General features: G+C 45.9%; 1 protein-coding gene across 2 annotated transcripts in view; it reads right to left on the minus strand.

Annotated features, from left to right (window-relative positions):
• LOC144592856 (desmocollin-1-like) overlaps positions 1-20,769 on the minus strand; it is a 38,275-nt gene extending 17,506 nt beyond the window's left edge. For both annotated transcript variants that reach the window (XM_078398025.1, XM_078398024.1), the window contains exons 1-7: positions 20,419-20,769; positions 12,821-12,914; positions 8,766-8,971; positions 5,618-5,734; positions 3,077-3,232; positions 2,295-2,439; positions 559-731 (exon numbers count right to left, since the gene is read on the minus strand). In XM_078398025.1, the coding sequence (XP_078254151.1) occupies positions 559-731; positions 2,295-2,439; positions 3,077-3,232; positions 5,618-5,734; positions 8,766-8,971; positions 12,821-12,914; positions 20,419-20,466 (939 nt within the window). In that variant the 5' untranslated portion in view covers positions 20,467-20,769. The remainder of the gene's footprint in view (positions 1-558; positions 732-2,294; positions 2,440-3,076; positions 3,233-5,617; positions 5,735-8,765; positions 8,972-12,820; positions 12,915-20,418) is intronic.
• Positions 20,770-21,510: the final 741 nt, after the last annotated feature.

Below are 21,510 nucleotides of genomic sequence, written 5' to 3' on the forward strand. Positions count from 1 at the left end.
AGTGTATGTGACTAACCTTGCTTTTATGCCAGCAATAATGATATAAACATACTGCATGCTCTCGTGATTGACTACTTCCTTTGTCTGACGAGTATTGCTTGCTTATGGCAAATAAAGTAATTACGGTTTGACAGCCACTTTCGCAATGTTTAAGAAACACTTAAACAGGTACATGGATAGGATACGTTTCAAGCTATATGGGCCAAACACAGGTAAATGGGTCGAGTGAAGCTGGGGCAAATACCACACTGTTTGACTATGTCATCTCATGGGAATTATTCCAACAGCAGGTAGCAGAGAGACCCGGGTTCGATCCCGACTATGGGGACTGTCTGTATGGATTTTGTACGTTCCCTCATGATCTGCATGGGTTTTCTTCGGGTACCAGGGGCTCCTCCCACACTCCAAAGACGTGCAGGTTTCTGTGTTAGTGACAGTGCAGGGTGGACACAGTGGGCTGCATCTCTAAACTAAAAATTAGCACAGCCAAGCATTGGCAGTAATCCAGGTCACTCAACCCTTTGGCCTGAAACACGGGTGGGATGGAAGACAACGTACCTCTCGATCGAGTTTATCGCTGTTGGTTTTGATCTCGCCGGTCTTTCCATCAATGGAAAAGAGTGAACCATGCCTGGAAAGTGGTACCTGGGACAGAATCCGATAAGCCAGCAAAGTGTTTAACGTTTTGGCTTGGTCTTTGTCGGTGGCAGTCAGGTTCAACAATGACGTACCTGAAAATTACAAGCACCAAGTTATCAAACAGCAAGCTGACAGGCCCTTTGTCCCGTCAAATCCAGCACAGTGGCACAGCTGGTAGAGCTGCTGCCTCACAGCGCCATAGGCCCAGGTACAATCATGACATCGGGTGTTGTCTGCGTGCAGAGTTTGCACGTTTTCCATGTGACCATGTGGGACTCCTCCGGTTTCATCCCATATCGCAAACACATACAGGTTTGTACGTTAATTGGCCCTTTGTAAATCGCCCCAATGTGTAGGGAGTGGGTGAGAACATGGGATAACATGGAACTAGAGTGAACGGTTAGAAACATAGAAAATAGTTGCAGGAGGCCGCCATTTGGCCCTACGAGCCAGCACCACCATTCATTGTGATCATGGCTGATCATCCAGTCAGTAACCTGTGCCTGCCTTCTCCCCACATCCCTTGATTCCACTAGCCCCTAGAGCTCTATCTAACTCTCTTCGCCTTCTGTGGCAGAGAATTCCACAAATTCACATCTCTGGGTGAAAATGTTTTTTCTCACCCCAGTTTTAAATCGCCTCCCCTTTATTCTTGGACTGTGCCCCCTGGTTCTGGACTCCCCCAACATTGGAATTTTTTTTCCTGCATTTAGCTTGTCCAGTTATTTTATAATTTTATACTTCTCTATAAGATCCCCTTTCATCCTTCTAAATTCCAGTGAATACAGGCCCAATCTTTCCTCATACGATAGTCCCGCCATCCCAGGGGTTAACCTTGTGAACCTATCCTGCACTGCCTCAGTAGCAAGGATGTCCTTCCTCAAATTAGGAGACCAAAACTGCACACAATAGTCCAGATGTGGTCTCACCAGGGCCCTGTACAAGTGCAGAAGGACCCCTTTACTCCTATACTCAATTCCTCTCGTCATGAAGGCCAACATGCCTTTCTTCACTGCCTGGTGTCCCTGCATGTTTACTTTCAGTGACTGGTGTACAAGGACACCCAGGTCTCGTTGCACTTGTCTTTTTCCTAATCTGACACCATTGAGGTAATGATCTGCGTCCTTGTTCTTGCCGCCAAAGTGGATAACCTCATATTTATCTACATTATACTGTATCTGCCATGCACCTGCCCACTCACTCAGCCTGTCCAAGTCACCCTGCAGCCTCCAAGCATCCTCTTTGCAGTTCACACTGCCACCCAGCTTTGTCTCATCTGCAAATTTGCTAATGTTACTTTTAATTCCATCATCAAAATCATTAATACATATTGTAAATAGTTGCGGCCCCTGAACCGAGCCTTGCGGCACTCCACTCGCCACTGCCCGTTATTCTGACAGGGGCCAGTTTATACCTACTTTTTGTTTCCTGTTTGCAACCAATTCTCTATCCTTGTCAATACTCTACCCCCAATACCATGTACTCTAATTTTGCCCACTAATCTCCTGTGTGGGACCTTATCAAAGGCTTTCTGAAAGTCCAGATACCCTACATCCACTGGCTCTTTTTATTCTCCTACATCCCAATCATCTTAATCAGTCACATTATTCTATCAATCAGTCCCATCAGAGGGGCAAAAATCAATGTATCCTCACCAGTTGCTGAACGTTCAGGAAGGTTCACAACAAACTCTTCTTCAGTAAACCTAGGGATATTGTCATTAACATCTTGGACTTTAATGGTCAGATCGAGAGGCCTCTCATAGATTTCGCCTCCCATTCTCCTTGCATTCCCAGTCAGCTGTGGAATTGAGAAGCCAAAGTTAGGTTTAATATTTATTCACAAATGCGCAGGCTAAGACTTTATTCCCTGGAACACAGGAGGATAAGGAGTGATCTTATAAAGGTGTACAAAACCATGAGGAATAGATCGGGTAAACATATGGTCTTTTGCTCAGAGTAGGGGAATCGAGGACATAGGTTTAAGGTGAGGGGGAAACGATTTAATAGTAACCCGAGGGGTAATTTTTGGTTACACAAAGGGTAGTGGGTATATGGAACAAGTGCCAGAGGAGGTCGTTGAGACAGGTAGTACTGCAATATATAAGAAGCATTTAGACGGGTATATGGATAGGATAGGTTTAAAGGGATGTGGGCCAAAGACAGGTAGGTGGGACTAGTGTGGATGGAGCTTGTTGGCTGGTGTAGGCAAGTTGGGCTGAGGGGCCTGTATCCACACTCTATGATTAATTAAATAGATAATCATTTAATGACAGTAAATACATGGACTTGAGGGAGCATGCTTTATTATTGTTGTTGCTTGTACAGAGGTACAGTGAAAATCTTTTTTATTCAATGCTATCCAGTCAGCAGAAGTCAGCTTCCAGAATATAATTCAGCCTTCGGAATACCAAGAAAAGAACTCTCCAGGGACTTACTCTAAACACCGGATATATCTCTCGATCCACAGGCCTATGCACAAAGATTTTCCCAGTTTCAGGCTCTACCGTGAACAAATTGACCGGAGGTTCATTAACTCCTGCACCAGTTATTTCGTATAAAATTTTATAATCCTGTTCATCGTCCGACCTTATCTGAAAAGAATACAAAAGGTTCTCGTGAATTAAAAAAAAATTAAAACACCCTTCACAGCAAACTACTGCGGATGCGGTGAAACTGAAATACACCTCGCGCTGCCTTGGGAAAGGCAGCCAACATAACTAAAGACTGTCTGAACTACAAACAGACTGAAGAAGGGTCCCGACTCAAAACAATCGCCCAACCTGCTGAGTAACTCCAGCACTTGGTATTCTATTCCTTGGAGTGCAAAATGTTGAGGAGTGATCTTATAGAGGTGTATAAAATCATGAGGGGAATAGATTGGATAAATATTTAAGAGGAATCTGAGGGATAACATTTTCACACAAAGGTTGATGGGTGGCTGTAACAAGCTGCCAGGGGAGGTAGTTGTGGCAGGTTTAAGAAATAATTAGACAGGTAAATAGATAGAATAGGTTTAGAGGGATATGGACCAAACGCAGGCAGTTGGGACTAGCATAGACGGGACATGGTGGTCAGTGTGGGCAGGTTCGGCTGAAGGGCCCGTTTCCACACTGTGTGCCTCCATGACACTTTGTAGGTTTTTTTGTAAACCAACATCTGCCATTCATTCTTTCTACAAGGCAAGACTTGTCCCACCCATTCCTTCTTCTCCCCACTCCCATTGGGCAGAAGGTACAGAAGCTTGAAAGAGCACACCATCAGAATCAAGATGCAAGAGAGATTTGTAATAATTTGCAACAAAACAGAATAAAGAGTCTTACTTGCGGTAGCACAATAGTTCTGTAAACACAGTACCCGATAGATAATAAACAAACTTTTTTTTTTTAGATATCCCAATTTATGCAAAATACAAATCCCAAAGGTCCGAGTGCAAGTAATGCCCTTTGTAGTTTACCGCACCCAGGAACAGCTACTTCCCCTCTGTTATCACGTTTATGAACAGTCCTTCCATAAGCTGCGGTACTGTCCGATTCACCTCTACCCCATTTGGGGCATTGGACTTTGTCTCTGGAACCGATGCGCTACAATGCTGAGAACTATATTCTGCACTCTGTATCTTCCCCTTTGCTCTATCTATTGTACTGATTTGATTGGATACAAAAGCACAGTGGTGCAGCTAGTAGACCTACTGCCTCACAGCTCCAGAGATCTGGGTCCAATCCTGACCTCGGATGCTGTCTGTGTGGAGTTTGCACGTTCTCCCTGTAACTGCGTGGGTTTCCTCAGGGTGCTCCGTTTTTTGTTTTTTTGTGTGTGTCAGTGTTGGGATGGTTTTTGTTTTGTTTTTTTTGGCTGTGTATGTGTGGGGGGGGGGGGGGTGGGGTGGGGGAAACCTTTCTTTTTTAGGTCTCTTCCTCACGGCGCGGGGTGCGGCTCGGCCTTCCATCGCCCGTGGGGCCTTCCATCGCCCGGTGCGGCTCGGCCGCTGGACTTAACAGTGCCCGGTGCGGCTCGGCCGCGGGGCCTTCCATCGCGCGGCTCGGCCGCGGGACTTTATATCGCTGGTGCGGCTCGGCCGCGGGACCTAACATCGCCCGGCGCGGCTCGGCCGCGGGACCTAACATCGCCCGGCGCGGCTCGGCCGCGGGACGTAACATCGCCCGGTGCGGCTCGACCGCGGGACTTAGCAGCGCACGGTACGGCCGCGGGGCCTTCCATCGCCCGGCTCGGCCGCGGGGCCTTCAATCGCCCGGCTCGGCCGCGGGACGTTTCAGCGCCCGGTGCGGCTCTGCCGCGGGGACTCCCATCCCCTTACGGGGACTGTGCGGGTCGGTCGGGGACGAGCTGTCTGTCCGTGGGCGTGGGGAAGAGAGTGGAAGTTTTGTTGCCTCCATCAGAGTGAAGGGGTGTTTGGAGTCACTGTGATGGACGTTTGTGTTGGGGTCATGTGCCTTGTGTTCTTTTTTTTTGTGTGACTGCTATGTAATTTCGTTCGGTACCTTGGTACCGAATGACAAATAAAGCTCTGTATTCTTCCCATATCCCAAAGACGTGTGGGTTTGTAGGTTAATTGGCCTCTGTAAAATTCCCCCAAGCGTGTAGGCAGCGGATACGGAGTTAGATAACATGGAACTAGCATGAATGGGCGATCGATGATCAGCATGGACTGTTTCCATGCTGTATCGTTCAATCAAACTCCTCCATGTAGATGCAGATACTTTTGCAATGCTTAAGAAACATTTAGACAGGTACATGGAAAGGACAGGTTTAGAGGGATATGGGCCAAACGCAGGTAAGGTGGGACAAGTATACATGGAATATGTTGGCTGGTGTGGGCAAGTTGGGCCGATGGGTCCATTTCCTATATCTGGAGCACATGCATAGGTGACCCTCCAAGGATGGCACCGAACTATCAAGGACATTTTTCTCTCCTTAAATTAAGATTAATTCAAACAAAAGTCAACACTGCAACTTACTGTTCCAACGTACTCGGGGAAAGGACCAAGAGATTTCTCGGTGATGGTGAAAGGAAAAGGTCTCCAACGCCTCTTCTGCCGGCTCAGAAGAACAGCTCTCCGCTTCCGACCCGATTCCTGCAACAGTCGGAAGTACAGAAAACACATGTCAGGTAACAGTTTTTCTGTTTGAATGGGGAGAGATGTTTATACATTGTCCTCCATAACCACAAGAAGCCAACTCAGTTCGTCTGGTGATCGTGCATTCTGTTCTCGATTGTTTGTCCATGGAATATCACCGACAGGTCTAACATGCTACTTAGGTGTGTGGCGATTCATTCCATCAAAGGAACAACTATTCCGGAGATAGATCTTCACAGACAAGTACCTACCACCACAGGGGAGAGGTAGATCTTCCCAGAGAAGGGACAGGGGGTTGGATGTACAGCTGTGGTTTTTGTCTCCCGGATCTACTCCCGTTAATTTTTATTGTTAGATCCTTTTTTCTTTTTTTTTTTTAACCCTCTTACTCTCTCTCCCCAAGTTTATAGTTTTATATTTTTATTTTTACTTTCTCTCTTTAAAAATTTAAAAATTGAAGCTATGTAAGAACGTTGTAACAAATGTGTTTTTTCTTATTTCGATTTGTACATATGCTTTTCAAAAAAAAAAAAAAATAAATTTAAAAAAAAAAAAGAAGGGACAGCTATTCCAGAAAAAGTAGATCTACTCAAAGAGGAACCAACCACCCCAGCGATAGATCTACAGGGGGACCTACAATCTCATGGTGAACAGATCTTCCCAGAGAAGGATCTACACTCTCATGGAGAGTAGATCCCAGAGATGGACCTACTATCATCTGATACAATCGCTCTACTCTTCTAAACCTCTACCCAGAAATCTTTCAGCATTTCCAAATGTTCTAGTGATAGTTTCATTAGTATTTAGAATAAAGAACTAGTACAGCACAGGAAAAGGTCCTGCAGCCCACAATGTCTGTGCATACATAATGCCAGGACAAATTCTTATCTGCCCGCACATGATCCATATCCCCTCATTTCCATGGGCCCATCCATAATTTTCTTAAATGCCACTGTGATATCTGCCTCCACCACTACCCATGACACTGGGTTCCAGCCACTTGCCACCCTCGTGTAAAAAATAAAACTTGCCCCGCACATGACCTTCCAACTTTGCCCCTCTCACCCAAGAGTTACACCCTGCAGTACTTGGTATTTCCATCCCGGGATGTATCTAACACTATTACAGCAGGTTTACAATGCTGAGAACTGTATTCTGCACTCTGTATCTTCGCTTTTGCTATACCCATTGTACGCGAGTTTGATTTGATTGTATTTATGTACAGCATTATCTGATCTGATGGGACAGCATGCAAAACAAAGCTTTTCACCATACCTCAGTACACGTGGCAATAATAAACCCAAGCCAGCCCTTCACCTAATAACAAATCAATGTTGGTCAATCTCAGGCTGGTAATAATGAATTTTACTGCTGTAGCCCCGAGTCATGCAAAGACCACATTTCTATATGACATACTATTATTTCACATGTAGGTGCTCTAGGTGCAGTGGAATGCTTGGTTGTGCATACAGCCCGGTAAAAACAATACAGCAGACCTCACCTAGGCAGCACACAAGTGCTGCCACTTTTCTGACGCCGACAAAGATACAAAAGTCTACTGAACATTCCTATCCACTGCCTGCTGCCACACGTGGCAACTGTCCCCCACCCACCTACCCTTGGCCACCGAACCTGCTGGATCCCCTGCTTCATCGTGAGCACCTCCCCTCCCCCCCCCCCCCCCCCCCTCGGTGGCCCTCATCTCTCTCCGACAGCTCCCTCCTCCCACTCAGACGCCCACAGCACCCCCAACCAATTCCCATTCCTCACCTATTTTATTCTGGAATCTCTTCTTGTCAACTTCCCCATCAGCTCTATCCCACGTTCTGGCACTCAGTTATATTCACCCCTCACAGGAAAGCACCAGAGGTCAGGATTGAACCTGGCTCACTGGAGCTTTGAGGTAGCAACTCTACCAGGTACACCACCACCACCCCTCTGAAGGACTGGGTAATATTCAATTCCCTTTAAAGTTCCAGAGATATCAATCAAGGTTAGAGTCAAAGAGCGTGTAAACAGGCCCTTTGGCCCAACTAGCTCGTGCAGGCCAATGTGCCCCATGTAAATTAGTCCCACTTGCTGTCGTTTGGCCGATATCCCACTAAACCTTTCCTATCCATGTACTTTTCTATATCCTTTGGACTTTGGAAATATTGCTTGGAAACAGGCCTTTCAGCCCACCAATTGCATGTCAACCAGCAATCCCCCTGCACACTAATATTATCCTATACACTGGGGACATTTTACAACTTACAGAAGCCAATTAACCTACAAACCTGTACATCTGGAACCTAAAAACATCTGGAGAAACCCCATTCTGTCACAGGGAGAATATACAAAATCCATACATACAGCACCTATAGTTAGGATCGAACGCAGGTCTCTCTCTCTCTATATATCCCTCCCCCACCCAAGTCACACCAGCTTCTCGTTTTCACCCAACAAACAGCTAACGATAGCCTTTGCCCTTATCATTGTCACTTTTTTGCATATCTTTCATTTATTGTTCTTTATCTCTCTACATTATAGTCTCTATCTCATTTCCCTTATCCCAAACCAGTCTGAAGAAGGGTCTTGACCCGAAACATCACCCACCCCTTCACCCCGTCCTGCTGAGTTACTCCAGCTTTTTGTGTCGGTCTTCGGTTTAAACCAGCATCCGCAGTTCCTTCCTAAACTTTCTAGTAAACCGCCTCTCCAAAGCCTCCAATCCTTCCTGTAAAGGGGCAACCAGAACTGCATGCAATACTCCAGAAAAGCCTACCCAAGAACCAGTAAATCTACCTCCAATGCACCTCATTTACCCGCATCTTTGCCCTCTCACTAAATCTATCCATATCCCTCTGTGACATCGCTGGAGTCATAGAAACACAAGATATAGAACAGTACAGGGATAGGAAAGTTGTACCAAATGGCAGCAGGTGGGACTAGTATCGATGGGGGCATATTGGTCAGCATGAACTAGGTGAGCCGAAGGGCCTGTTTGCATGCTGTATGACTATGAGTGCATTTGGAGCTGGTTACCAACCTGTAGATTGGCTGGGAATAGTAGGCGAATGTGAATTTTCCACGTGTCCGAGGTCACAGAATCTTTGAGGTCGACGTCAAAGGTCATCTGATCAGCGGTGGCATTAAGGTCATGAACGACATACAAAGAGCCATCAGACTCCATGACGAAATTTGAATCAGTAGCACTGATCTGCAATGTCCCTTGATGGCAGCCATCCAAATCCACTGGAGACACAAGCAAAGGAGCAGGTCAGTAAAAGCAGACACTCCCCAAAACTGTAACACTGAAGTATACCGAACAGCAACTCACATGGAGATTCATTAGGCTTAGGTACAGTGAAAAGCATTGTTTTGCATACTATCTAAACAAAGCACATTAGACTTTTATTGAATTTAGTTTATTATCATGTGCACTGAGGTAGTGAAAAGCTTGTCAGCAGAAAGATAACACATGATACAATTGAACCGTCCAAATACAGCACAGAAACAGGTCCTTCGACCCACCGGGTCCATGCCGACCAGCGATCCGTACACACTAACACAATCCTACACACACTAGGGACAATTTACAATTTATACTAAGCCAATTAACCTACAAACCTGCAAGTCTTGAGTGAGAGAGGAAACCAGGGCACCCAGGAATCTGCTCATCTTCAGCCAAGGCGCTGCTCCTCAGGGGGAAGGGGTGTTGTGGCTGCGAGGGTGGCCAGTCCTCACCCTGTCATGGTGGGTGTCGAGGAGAGGCTTGTGTGTGGAGTGATTCTGGACGGGCTTACCCCCGCTCAGTCGGAATTGCTCATAGGACCCACGGCCCCGGTCGCTTCCCGAGAGCCGGCCCCACACAACATGAGCGCCTATCCAAGATGCCCAGCGTGCCGTTCCATGACACGGAGAGGCGCGTATTGTACAGGCTGCTCCTGCACACTCTTCACTTCCTCGCCCTCGCCTTCCGTCTGGACACGCCCTTCCGTCCAGACACGCCCGTGTTACCACCGTGCAGCGGGAGCGGTCCCCAGTGGAGGTCTCTCTACAAGGGAGTCCTCCCCCTTTACATCGGGTACCTGGGGTGGAGAGTTGGAGAGCTGTGGCCTGCAACAGGTACTTGAGCCGGTTCACGGACTCTTCTGCCGCCTGTCACTTCTGCGGCGAGGAAGAGACCGTGTACCATTTGTATTCACAGTGCGTGAGGATGCAGCCCCTGTTCGAGTATCTGAAGGGGCTGCTCCTCAAGTTTTGGCTCCATTTTTATAGACAATAGGTGCAGGAGGAGGCCATTCGGTCCTTTGAGCCAGCACCGCCATTCAATGTGATCATGGCTGATCATTCTCAATCAGTACCCCGTTCCTGCCTTCTCCCCATACCCCCCGACTCCGCTATCCTTAAGAGCTCTATCCATTCTCTCTCTTGAATGCATTCAGAGAATTGGCCCCCACTGCCTTCTGAGGCAGAGAATTCCACACCTTCACCATTCTCTGACTGAAAAAGTTCTTCCTCATCTCCGTTCTAAATGGCCTACCCCTTATTCTTAAACTGTGGCCCCTTGTTCTGGACTCCCCCAACCTTGGGAACATGTTTCCTGCCTCTAACGTATCCAACCCCTTAATAATCTTATACGTTTCGATAAGATCTCCTCTCATCCTTCTAAATTCCAGTGTATACAAGCCATTTTAGACCTACGCTCCTGATTTTTGGGCACCCGGTGCAGAGGCGGGAGGGTCGGGATGGAGGAGGGGGAGGTCTCCCTGTCGGTCTGCTCCTGGGCCTGGCCAAGATGGCCATCAAGACCGAACCTGTGGTCGGGATCGAACTCGGGTCACTGGTGCAGTAAGGAGGCAGCTCTACAACTGCACTACTGTGCCACCCCGTATACTGTGCATAAATACAAGCAGTTCAAACTCAGGCATAATAGGTAAAGCAAAGGAGAAGATAGAGTGTAGAGTGGATATACTCAGCATAGTACTATATTCTCTACGTAATGGAGGAGATGGAAACGATAGTGGCATTGCTGAAGCATTTAGATGGATAACAGGAGATGGAGGGATATGGATAATATACTGGTAGATGAGGTTTGTTCGTCACGCACATTGTGGGCCGAAGGGCTTGCTCTTGCGTTGTACTGTTATATGTCCTATGTTCTAGTTGAACAGTCCCAAGTAGCCTAACGTAGAAAAAGGCGACAGCGGTGAAGCGTTAGAGACCAAGGTTTTATATTGAGCTTGGGTGCTGTCTGCAGTGTTTGAACGTTCTCCATGTGACTGGGGGTTTTCTCCGGGTGCTCCGGTTTCCTCCCACACTCCAAAGACGCGCAGGTAAAAATTAATTGGCTTCTGTAAATTATTCCTGGTGTGTTGGATAGAACTCGTGATCAACATGGATTCAATGGGCCGAAGGACCTGCTTCCATGTTGTATCTCTAAACTAAACATTAACTAAGCGTGCCTAAAGTGTTGATATATAACAACATTTTGGCATAACTCAGAGGTTCAGGTAGCATCTTTGTCGCAATAGAAACATAACGGCTCTTTGTGTACTGCCCAGGTGAGGTCTCCTGTATGATTTTACTGGGTTGTATGCAAAACAAACAATGGGACCCTTGCAAAAAAAAATCGCCATGACCCGCTGAGATACTCCGGCATTTTGAGTCCATCTTTGGTATAAACCAGCATCTGCAGTTCTTTGTATCTGCTTTTTTTCCCCCTGCACAGGTTTACTTTCAAAAACACTCTCGGAAAAGAATTCCAACCCAACCCACTTCTCCATTTCATGGCAAACCTTGATGTGTGCTAACCTGCAGAGAATTGGACAACCTGCGGGCAACATTCCACCTAGGATAATGATCGCAGATGATTATTTTTGTCCGGACTTCCAAGAGTTTAGGATCGAGTTACAGCTTGGAAACAGGCCCTTTGGCCCACCGTGTACACACTGACCAGCAATCACCCAAGTTTAGAAGGATGAGGCGGGACCTCATTGCAACAACGAGCAGTGAAATGCCTGGATAGAGTGGATGTGGAGAGGATGTTCCCACTTGTGGGAGAGTCTAGGACCAGAGGGCACAGCCTCAGAAGAAAAGGATGCACCTTTACAAAGGAGATGAGGATGAATTTCTTTAGTCAGAGGGTGGTGAATCTGTGGAATTCATTGCCCCAGACGGTTGCGGTGGCCATCAACGGTTATTTTTAAGGCGGAGATTGATAGATACTTGATTACTAAGGGCGTCAGGGGTCATGGGGAGAAATCAGGAGAATGGGGTTGAGAGGGAAACATAGATCAGCCATGATTGAATGAATTAGACTTGATGGGCCAAATCTGCTGCTGTAACTTCTAAACCTGCATGTCTTTATCATATCATATCATATATATACAGCCGGAAACAGGCCTTTTCGGCCCTCCAAGTCCGTGCCGCCCAGCGATCCCCGCACATTAACACTATCCTACACCCATTAGGGACAATTTTTACATTTACCCAGCCAATTAACCTACATACCTGTACGTCTTTGGAGTGTGGGAGGAAACCGAAGATCTCGGGGAAAACCCACGCAGGTCACGGGGAGAACGTACAAACTCCTTACAGTGCAGCACCCGTAGTCAGGATCGAACCCGAGTCTCCGGCGCTGCATTCGCTGTAAAGCAGCAACTCTACCGCTGCGCTACCGTGCAGATGTGGGAGGAAACTGGAGCACCCGGAGAAAACCCTCGCGCTCACAGGGAGAACGTACAAACAGCACGTGCAGTCAGGATCGAACCCAGGTCCCTGGTGCTGCAAGGCAGCACCACTACCACATGCCATTCTGCTGCCCACAATGTTTGTAATAAAATAGAATTTTACATCAACGGTTGGTACAGGACCGAAATGAGAAGGAAAATATTTATCCAGAGGCTCGTGAATCCTTGGAATTCTCAGACCTAGAGGACTGTGGAACCTGCTACTAGTTCAGATTTATTATTGCCATTGACTCCAGCACTGTGTGTTCTTTCACATATTAACCAGCAACTGCAGTTCTCTACAACCCCAAGATGGACAAGACCTGAACAAAAACCAACCGATCCACCATTAAAAGTAGAGGCAAATTACCTTTTGAAATCAGATGTTCCGCTTTAATTGTACGACTCGGTAAAGCCACCTCCAATGAATCGTCGACACATGCGCATTCAAGTCGTGCAAACACCTAAAATTGTAGCAGATAGTTGTAGTTCCACAAATAAACTAATAACTAGCAGAAAGTAAACTTTGAAATAATGTACAAGTGCAGCGTTCTGGCATACTATTTTGCAATAATGTTCGAAAAAAATCATTTAATTAGAAAAAGATCTTGCTCCAAATTAATTCATAAGGAGAGGGACATCAGGGACATTTTCCTCTGAGGGCAGTCCATATCTGGAATGAGCTGCCAGAGGAAGCTGTAGAAGATACAGATGCTTGAAGCGCGCACACACCAGACTCAAACAGCTTTTTTTCCCTCTGTCATTGTTGTGGTTCCCTGATCCTCGAAATTAAGACAGGCGACACGGAGAATTCTTCGAGAAGTTAAAAGCCATTATTTGCAAACAACGGCTGGAACAATCAGGAAGCCAACCACCTGACTGCCCACTTAGTACATCGGGCAGTCTATGTTTATAGGATTATTCCAAACCTTATCTTCTTTACATTACCTCATACCCACACTCCTTTCTTCAGTCATTCATTTCTTTGCAGTCACCCGTCTGTCCCTGCCACCATTAAATCCCATTCAGTAATATATCCTTATCTCAATGCTCACATCCCTTCATACTTCGCCACCCTTATTTCCCTGCTAGTCCATCCCTCACATCCACCCATCACCCCAAGGCCAATATCTTTCCTTATCTCGCCACCATTATCTTTCATCCAAATGTAACAAGGTTAGACAGTTGCAATGTACTAAAGTATAAAGAATGCCTACGCTGTTAAATTTAAATGGCTGATAATGATTACAGCAGTTACAATGTAACAAACTAATATACAAAATATAACATCATCAGGCTTCTGAACAGTCCTTCCATAACCTAGGGTCATGTTCGATTCACCTCTACCCCATTGTGGACATTGAACTTTGCCTACAGAACGGTGGCAGCTCAGTGACGTAGCGGTAGAGAACCTGTTTGATCCTGATTATGGGTGCTGCCTGTACGGAGTTTGTACGTTCTCCCTGTGACTACATGGGTTTTCCCCAGCTACTCCAGTTTCCTCCAACACTCCAAACACGTAGGTTAATTGGCATTGGTAAAAATTGTAAATTGTCCCACATATGTAGGCTAGTCCTAGCGTATGGGGATTGATTGCTGATCGCCGTGGACTAGGTGGGCAGATGGGCCTGTTTCCATGCTCTGTCTATAAAGTTATCAAAACTAAACTAAATTTATTTTCTAAGTATGTATTGTATAATAGAGATACAAATGGCATTGAATCCTCTGCACAGGCATAATAAATCAAGTAGATCAACCGAATAAAAAAAGCAAAGTGCTGGAGTAACTCAGTGGGTCAGGCAGCATCACTGGAGAACATGGATAGGTGCCGTTTCACAGAGTGCTGGAGTAACTCAGTGGGTCAGGCAGCATCACTGGAGAACATGGATAGGTGCCGTTTCGGGTCAGGCCGATTGCAGGGGAGAACAGGAAGAAAGCAAGAAGAGCGGTGTGGCAGAACAGATGTAGAATTGTTCTAACCATCTTTTTTAGTTGAGTATATTGTTATGTGTTCTAAGGTACAGTGAAAAGCTATTGTTGCGTGCTAACCAGTCTGCAAAAAGACAATACATGATTATAATCGAGCCGTCCACAGTGTATTGATACAGGATGGAAGGATTAATGATTGGTGCACAATAAATCGCAGTAAAGATAGTTTGAAGGTCTCTAGTGAGGTAGATAATAGCTCAGGACCGCTCTCTAGTTGTTGATAGGATGGTTCAGTTGCCTGATAACAGCTGGAAAGAAACTGTCCCTGAATCTGGAGATGTGCATTTTCACAACTTTGTGCCTCTTGCCTGATGGGAGGGGGAGAAGAGGGAGTGACTGGGGTGAGACTGGTCTGTGATTATGCTGGTGGCCTTGACGAGGCAGCATGAGGTATAGATGGAGTCAATGAAAGGGAGGTTGGTTTGTGTGATGGTCTGGGCTGCGTCCACAATTCTCTGCAATTAGCAAGAAAAAGCAGCCTACCAGAGGACTGGGAGAAATTCAGAGTCCAGCAGAGGAGGACAAAGGGCTTAATTAGGAAAGGGAAAATAGATTATGAAAGAAAACTGGCAGGGAACATAAAAACTGACTGCAAAAGCTTTTATAGATATGTGAAGAGAAAAAGATTAGTTAAGACAAATGTAGGTCCCTTGCAGTCAGAAACAGGTGAATTGATCATGGGGAACAAGGACATGGCAGACCAATTGAATAACTACTTTGGTTCTGTCTTCACTAAGGAAGACATGAATAATCTGCCGGAAATAGCAGGGGACCGGGGGTCAAATGAGATGGAAGAACTGAGTGAAATCCAGGTTAGTCGGGAAGTGGTTTTAGGTAAATTGAATGGATTAAAGGCCGATAAATCCCCAGGGCCAGATAGGTTGCATCCCAGAGTGCTTAAAGAGGTAGCCCCAGAAATAGTGGATGCATTAGTGATGATTTTTCAAAACTCTTTAAATTCTGGAGTAGTTCCCGAGGATTGGAGGGTAGCTAATGTAACCCCACTTTTCAAAAAGGGAGGGAGAGAGAAAACGGGGAATTACAGACCAGTTAGTCTAACATCGGTAGTGGGGAAAATGCTAGAGTCAGTTATTAAAGATGGGATAGCAGCACATTTGGAAAGTGGTGAAATCATTGGACAAAGTCAGCATGGATTTATGAAAGGTAAATCATGTCTGACGAATGTAGTGGGGTACCGCAAGGCTCAGTGCTGGGACCTCAGCTATTTACAATATATATTAATGATTTGGACGAGGGAATTGAATGCAACATCTCCATGTTTGCGGATGACACGACAGTATAATGTGGATAAATGTGAAGTTATCCACTTTGGTGGCAAGAACAGGAAAGCAGACTATTATCTGAATGGTAGCCGATTAGGAAAAGGGGGAATGCAACGAGACCGGGGTGTCGTGGTACACCAGTCATTGAAAGTAGGCATGCAGGTGCAGCAGACAGTGAAGAAAGCGAATGGTATGTTGGCATTCATAGCGAGGGGATTTGAGTATAGGAGCAGGGAGGTTCTGGGGCTACCTCACCTTGGTGAGACCACACCTGGAGTATTGCGTACAGTTTTGGTCTCCTAATCTGAGGAAAGACATTCTTGCGATAGAGGGAGTACAGAGAAGGTTCATCAGATTGATTCCTGGGATGGCAGGACTTTCATATGAAGAAAGACTGGATAGACTCGGCTTGTACTCGCTGGAATTTAGAAGATTGAGGGGGGGATCTTATAGAAACTTACAAACTTCTTAAGGGGTTGGACAGGCTAGATGCAGGAAGATTGTTCCCAATGTTGGGGAAGTCCAGAACAAGGGGGTCACAGTTTAAGGATAAGGGGGAAGTCTTTTAGGACTGAGATGAGAACGTTTTTTTCCACACAGAGAGTGGTGAATCTGTGGAATTCTCTGCCACAGAAGGTTTGGATGGCAATGTTCACAAACCACGCTGTAATGCATCCGATAAAATGTTTAAATGCTTTCTGCCATCATGTTCAGCACAAACATTGTGGGCCGAAGGGCACATTCCTGTGCTATACTCTTCTACCTCGACTAAGAGCTACCATGGACTTTGTATTTTGCTTTAACTACAGATTTGGGGTTTTGCTTTTGAACGGGTTACGGTTATTAATTCATTGAATTTGTGATTATTATATTTCTCTGTAATTATGCTTAAAGACGTGTTAAGCTGTGAGAAGTACGAACTTCCTCGTTCCTTTGCGACATATATGACACTTAAACACTCTTGAGCCTTGACAACAAAGCATTATAACTAAGTTAAATTTTAAAACGTTTGATTGATTGACTGGGTGGCACAGCGGCAGAGTTGCTGCCCCTCAGTGCTGGAAACCCAGGTTCAATCCTGACTACAGGTACTGTCGGTATACAAGAGAGTAGGCATGTTCTCCCAGTGACCACGTGGGTTTCCTCCTGGTGCGGCGATTTCTTCCCACATCCCAAAGACGTGCTGGTTTGCAGGTTAATTGGCCCTCTGTAAAATTGCCCCTTGTGTGTAGGGAGTGGGCGAGAAAGTAGGATAACATAGAGCTAGTGTGAATGGGTGACCAATGATTGGCGTAGATACGGTGGACTGAAGGGCCTGTTTCCATGTTGTATCGTTAAACTAAACTAAACTCTTCACCTGCGATAGGGGGGAGTGGTAGCAGTGTTACTGCCTTAGAGCACCAGAGAATAGGTCCCAACTCCAGGTGTCAGGCAGGGGGTTATGGGGAGAAGGCAGGAGAATGGGCTTATGGGGAGAAGGCAGGAGAATGAGAAAGATAGATCAGCCATGATTGAATCGCAGAGCAGACTTGATGAGCCAAAATGCCCGACTCAGCTCCTATCATTTATGAAGACCCAGGTTTGATCCTGACCATTGGTGCTATCTTATGGAGTTTGTACGTTTCCCCCGCGACTGCATGGGCTTCTCCGGGTGCTCCGGTTTCCTCCCATATTCCAAAGACGTGCAGATTTGTAGCTTAATTGGCTTCTGTAAATTGACCTTGGTGTGCAGGATAGAACTAGTGTATGTGTGATCGTTGATTCTGCATGGACTCGGTGGGCCGAAGGTAATCTTTCAACGCTCTCTCTCTCTCAAAGTAAAACTAAACTGTAACTCAGAGAATGTGTGGGAAAGGTTCATGTTGAGAATATGAAGTTCTATGTTGCAAATAGTTCTGTAGAATCCCAGTATCAAGTTAATATCTAAATGTTATGAATCAGACAATGGTGTTATCCATTAAACAGATTAAATGTGGATACAAGGAAGTGCAGATGATGGTTGACAAAAGAATATACAAAGTTCTGGAGTAACTCAGTGGGTCAGCACCATCTCATGGATAGGTGACGTTTCAGGTCCTTCTTCAATTCCAAAAGATTAAGCATTGTTTGGAAGCCACATTAATCTACCCGCACAACCAAGTCAACAAATTCAAACTGAATTTTTAAGAACATTCGTAGCCGATAAAAATAAAGGTTTGTTATTTGCAGTGCTTAAACAAAAAGATTAAAATATAATCAAATAATATTAACAAAAGGCAACAGTAAATTAAAATGGGATGCGGATTATGAAACGATTATTATTGTGCAACTATACAATTGTACAGCACAGGCCCTTCAGCCCACAATGTCCATGCCGAACATGATGCCAAGATAAAGCAAGGCTTTATACTAGGCTTGTGTACACTGGAATGTAGAAGGATGAGAGAAGATCTTATCGAAAAGTATAAGATTATTAAGGGGTTGGACACGTTAGAGGCAGGAAACATGTTCCCAATATTGGGGGAGTCCAGAACAAGGGGCCACAGTTTAAGAATTAGGGATAGGCCATTTAGAACGGAGATGAGGAAAAACTTTTTCAGTCAGAGCTGTGAATCTGTGGAATTCTCTGCCTCAGAAGGCAGTGGAGGCCAATTCTCTGAATGCATTCAAGAGAGCGCTGGATAGAGCTCTTAAGGATAGCGGAGTCAGGGGGTATGGGGAGAAGGCAGGAACGGGGTACTGATTGAGAATGATCAGCCATGATCATATTGAATGGCAGTGCTGGCTCGAAGGGCCGAATGGCCTCGTCCTGCACCTATTGTCTAATCTCATCTGCCTGCACATGATCCATATCCCTCCATGTCCATAGATCAATACAGCACAGGAACAAGCACTACGGCCAACAACATCCATACCAAACATGGTGCCAAGTTAAACGAATCTCCTCTACCTGCACGTGATCCATACCCCTCAATCTCTGCATGTCCATGTGCCTATCTGAAAACCTCCAAAGTACCACTATCGTATCTGCCTCCACCACCACCTCTGACACCCACCACTCCTCCGGTAAAAATTGTTTAAGAGTCATCACGACAGAGTTATACAATGTGGAAACGGGCCCTTCGGCAACATTTAAGAAACATTTAGACGGGTACATGGATAGGACAGGTTTAGAGGGATATGGGCCAAGCGCAGGCAGGTGGGACTAGTGTAGAGGGGGCATGTTGGTCAGTGCGGCCAAGTTGGGCCGATGGGCCTGCTTCCATGCAGTATGATTCTAAGACTGATCTCAAGTTCCGAAAACATGTTGGGATCCAGACCAGCAAGGACTGTACAATTATTAACTGCAAGTCAGCCAAATGAGTAACTTTTTTAACTGCCCACGGAATGAATTTTGGAACACAGTTCCTGCGAAACTTGATCTTTGTTTAAAAGGAATGTTCAAAACAATGATAAAATTGCACCTTTAATGCAGGGGGGGGGGGGGCTAACCTAACAGTAGAAGCTAGAAACAAGGAGCTAGAGAGGCTGGTTAATACATAAAAGGACACAAGGTACTGGAGTAACTTAGCAGGTCAGGCAGTATCTCTGGTGAACATGGGGAGATGTTTTGAGCAGAGATTCTTTTTCAGAAGATAATCATAAATTAGAAGGTAATCGTTTCAAAGAAAATGTTAACTGTTTGCTGTTTGATGAAACTATTTTACCCAGGGTAGGGAAATCAAGAACAAGATATATGTTTAAGGCAAGAGGGGAAAAGATTGAAGAGGAACTCGAGGGCCAACTTTTGCCACACAGAGAATGGTGGGTGTAGGAACAAGATGCCAGAGGAGGTAGTGGAGGCAGGTACTGTAACAACATTAAAAATAAATTTGGATAGGTACCCGAATAGGAAAGGATTGGAGGGATATGGGCCAAACACGGACAGGCGGGGCTAGTGTAGATGAAGCATCTTGGTCGGTATGGACGTGTGGGGCCGAAGGGCCTGCCCGTGCTGTATGACTATTAAATTGGGCATCTGGACAAATATGTGCAAATAAAAAGACACGGACTCGTGGAGTGACTCTGCGGGCCAGAGTCACTCCAAGACCAGACGAGTTAATCCAACACTCTGTCTTTTTTTTTTTTTTTTTGCTCCGATAAGGTAGAAGCAAGGAACTAGTGTTTAACAAAACAAAAGACACAAAATGCTGGAGTAACTCAGCAGACTTGGGGAGGCTCTTTAGAGAACGTGGATAGGAACTGTAACAGGGAAACGAAGATTGCAGAAACAAGGAACTGAAGATTGCTGGCTTGTTATTTTTACAAGCCAGCATCTTCAGTTCCTTGTTTCTGCAATCCTCGTTTCCCTGTTACAGTTCCTATCCACGTTCTCTAAAGAGCCTCCCCAAGTCTGCTGAGTTACTCCAGCATTTTGTGTCTTTTGTTTTGTTAAACACTAGTTCCTTGCTTCTACCTTATCGGAGCAAATATCTGCCTCTGTAACTTAAGGAATTGCTGCTCGGTGCTTGTTCCCGAAGGAGGATCAGGATATCTTTATTTGTCATCCAAAAAACAAGTTTTTTTGGACGAAATTTAGTCACCCACAGTCCAACAATAAGAGCAATAAAAATAAGCAAATTACACAACCCCCAACCAACACAGAAGGAACCACATCTCACACAAGGTGCGGGTGTAACGGAGAGGGAGGGAGGGAGGGAGGGGTGTTCAGTCTTACCAGAAACAGCGAGGCAAGGGCAGCGATCCGCCCGGCGTGCCCACACATCGTCCCCAGAGTCCCGCGGCTCGGCTAGCGGCTCCCCGGTCTCCTGCAGCCGGTCTAGAGAGAAAAGCGTCTAAACTTGCCCCCCTTGCTGTGTGCGTGTGTGAAAACAAAACTCGCTTGCAAAGTCTCTGAGGGTGGATTCTGTGCACAAAAAACCCCCCCAAAAAAAACAAAACCCAATGCTTGCAAAAGTCTCCGAGTGTGTAAAGTTTGCGTGGAAAAGCTTGGAGACGAGTGTGTGTGAGAGAGACAGAGAGAGGTGTGTGGAAAGAACGTGCCCAGCCTGAGGTTACAACCGCTTTCTGCTCTCGCTGTTCCACAGACAGTTTCCTCACACTTCTGCACTGGCCGGTCCCACCGCAGTCTCTGGGTTTACAAAGTGTACTCCACCCAAGACAACCCAAGACAGCCCAGCTCTCCCCGCCCTTACCTGGCACGCAACCACACCTCCCCGCCCTGTAATACATTCACCTGGGCTCAACGTCACGCCGCCCTGCCCTGTAATTGCCTCACCTGCACTAGGCCCCCACCCCCTGACACTCACCTGTCCCAGACATAAATTCATCAATTATAGGAGCAAAATTAGGTTATTCAGGTCGCCTATGCCATTCAATCATGGTTGATCCATCTCTCCCTCCTAACCCCATTCTCTTGTCTTCCCCCCATAACCACTGACACCTATACTAATCAAGAATCTCTGCCTTAAAAATATCCATTGACTTGGCCTCCACAACCTCTTGTGGCAATGAGTTCCTTGATCAGAGTTTGCTGGCTTTGCCATGCACTAAACATTACTCCCTTGTCATGTATCTATGCACTGTAAATGACTCAATTGTAATTATGTATTGTCTTTCAGCTGACTGCAGAGCACACAACAAAAGCATTTCACTGTATCTCAGTACACGTGACAATAAAGTAAATTAAAATAAATGCTAGCATTGCACCACCTGACTCTCACCTGGACACCCCTCTCACCTTTACCTCTCACAAGCACCGCCCATGACACTTACCTATCCCAAGACCCACCCCCTGACACTTTCTGAA

The sequence above is a fragment of the Rhinoraja longicauda genome, chromosome 4 (genome assembly GCF_053455715.1).
Source record: "Rhinoraja longicauda isolate Sanriku21f chromosome 4, sRhiLon1.1, whole genome shotgun sequence".
In the NCBI taxonomy this organism is placed as follows: Eukaryota; Metazoa; Chordata; class Chondrichthyes; order Rajiformes; family Arhynchobatidae; genus Rhinoraja; species Rhinoraja longicauda.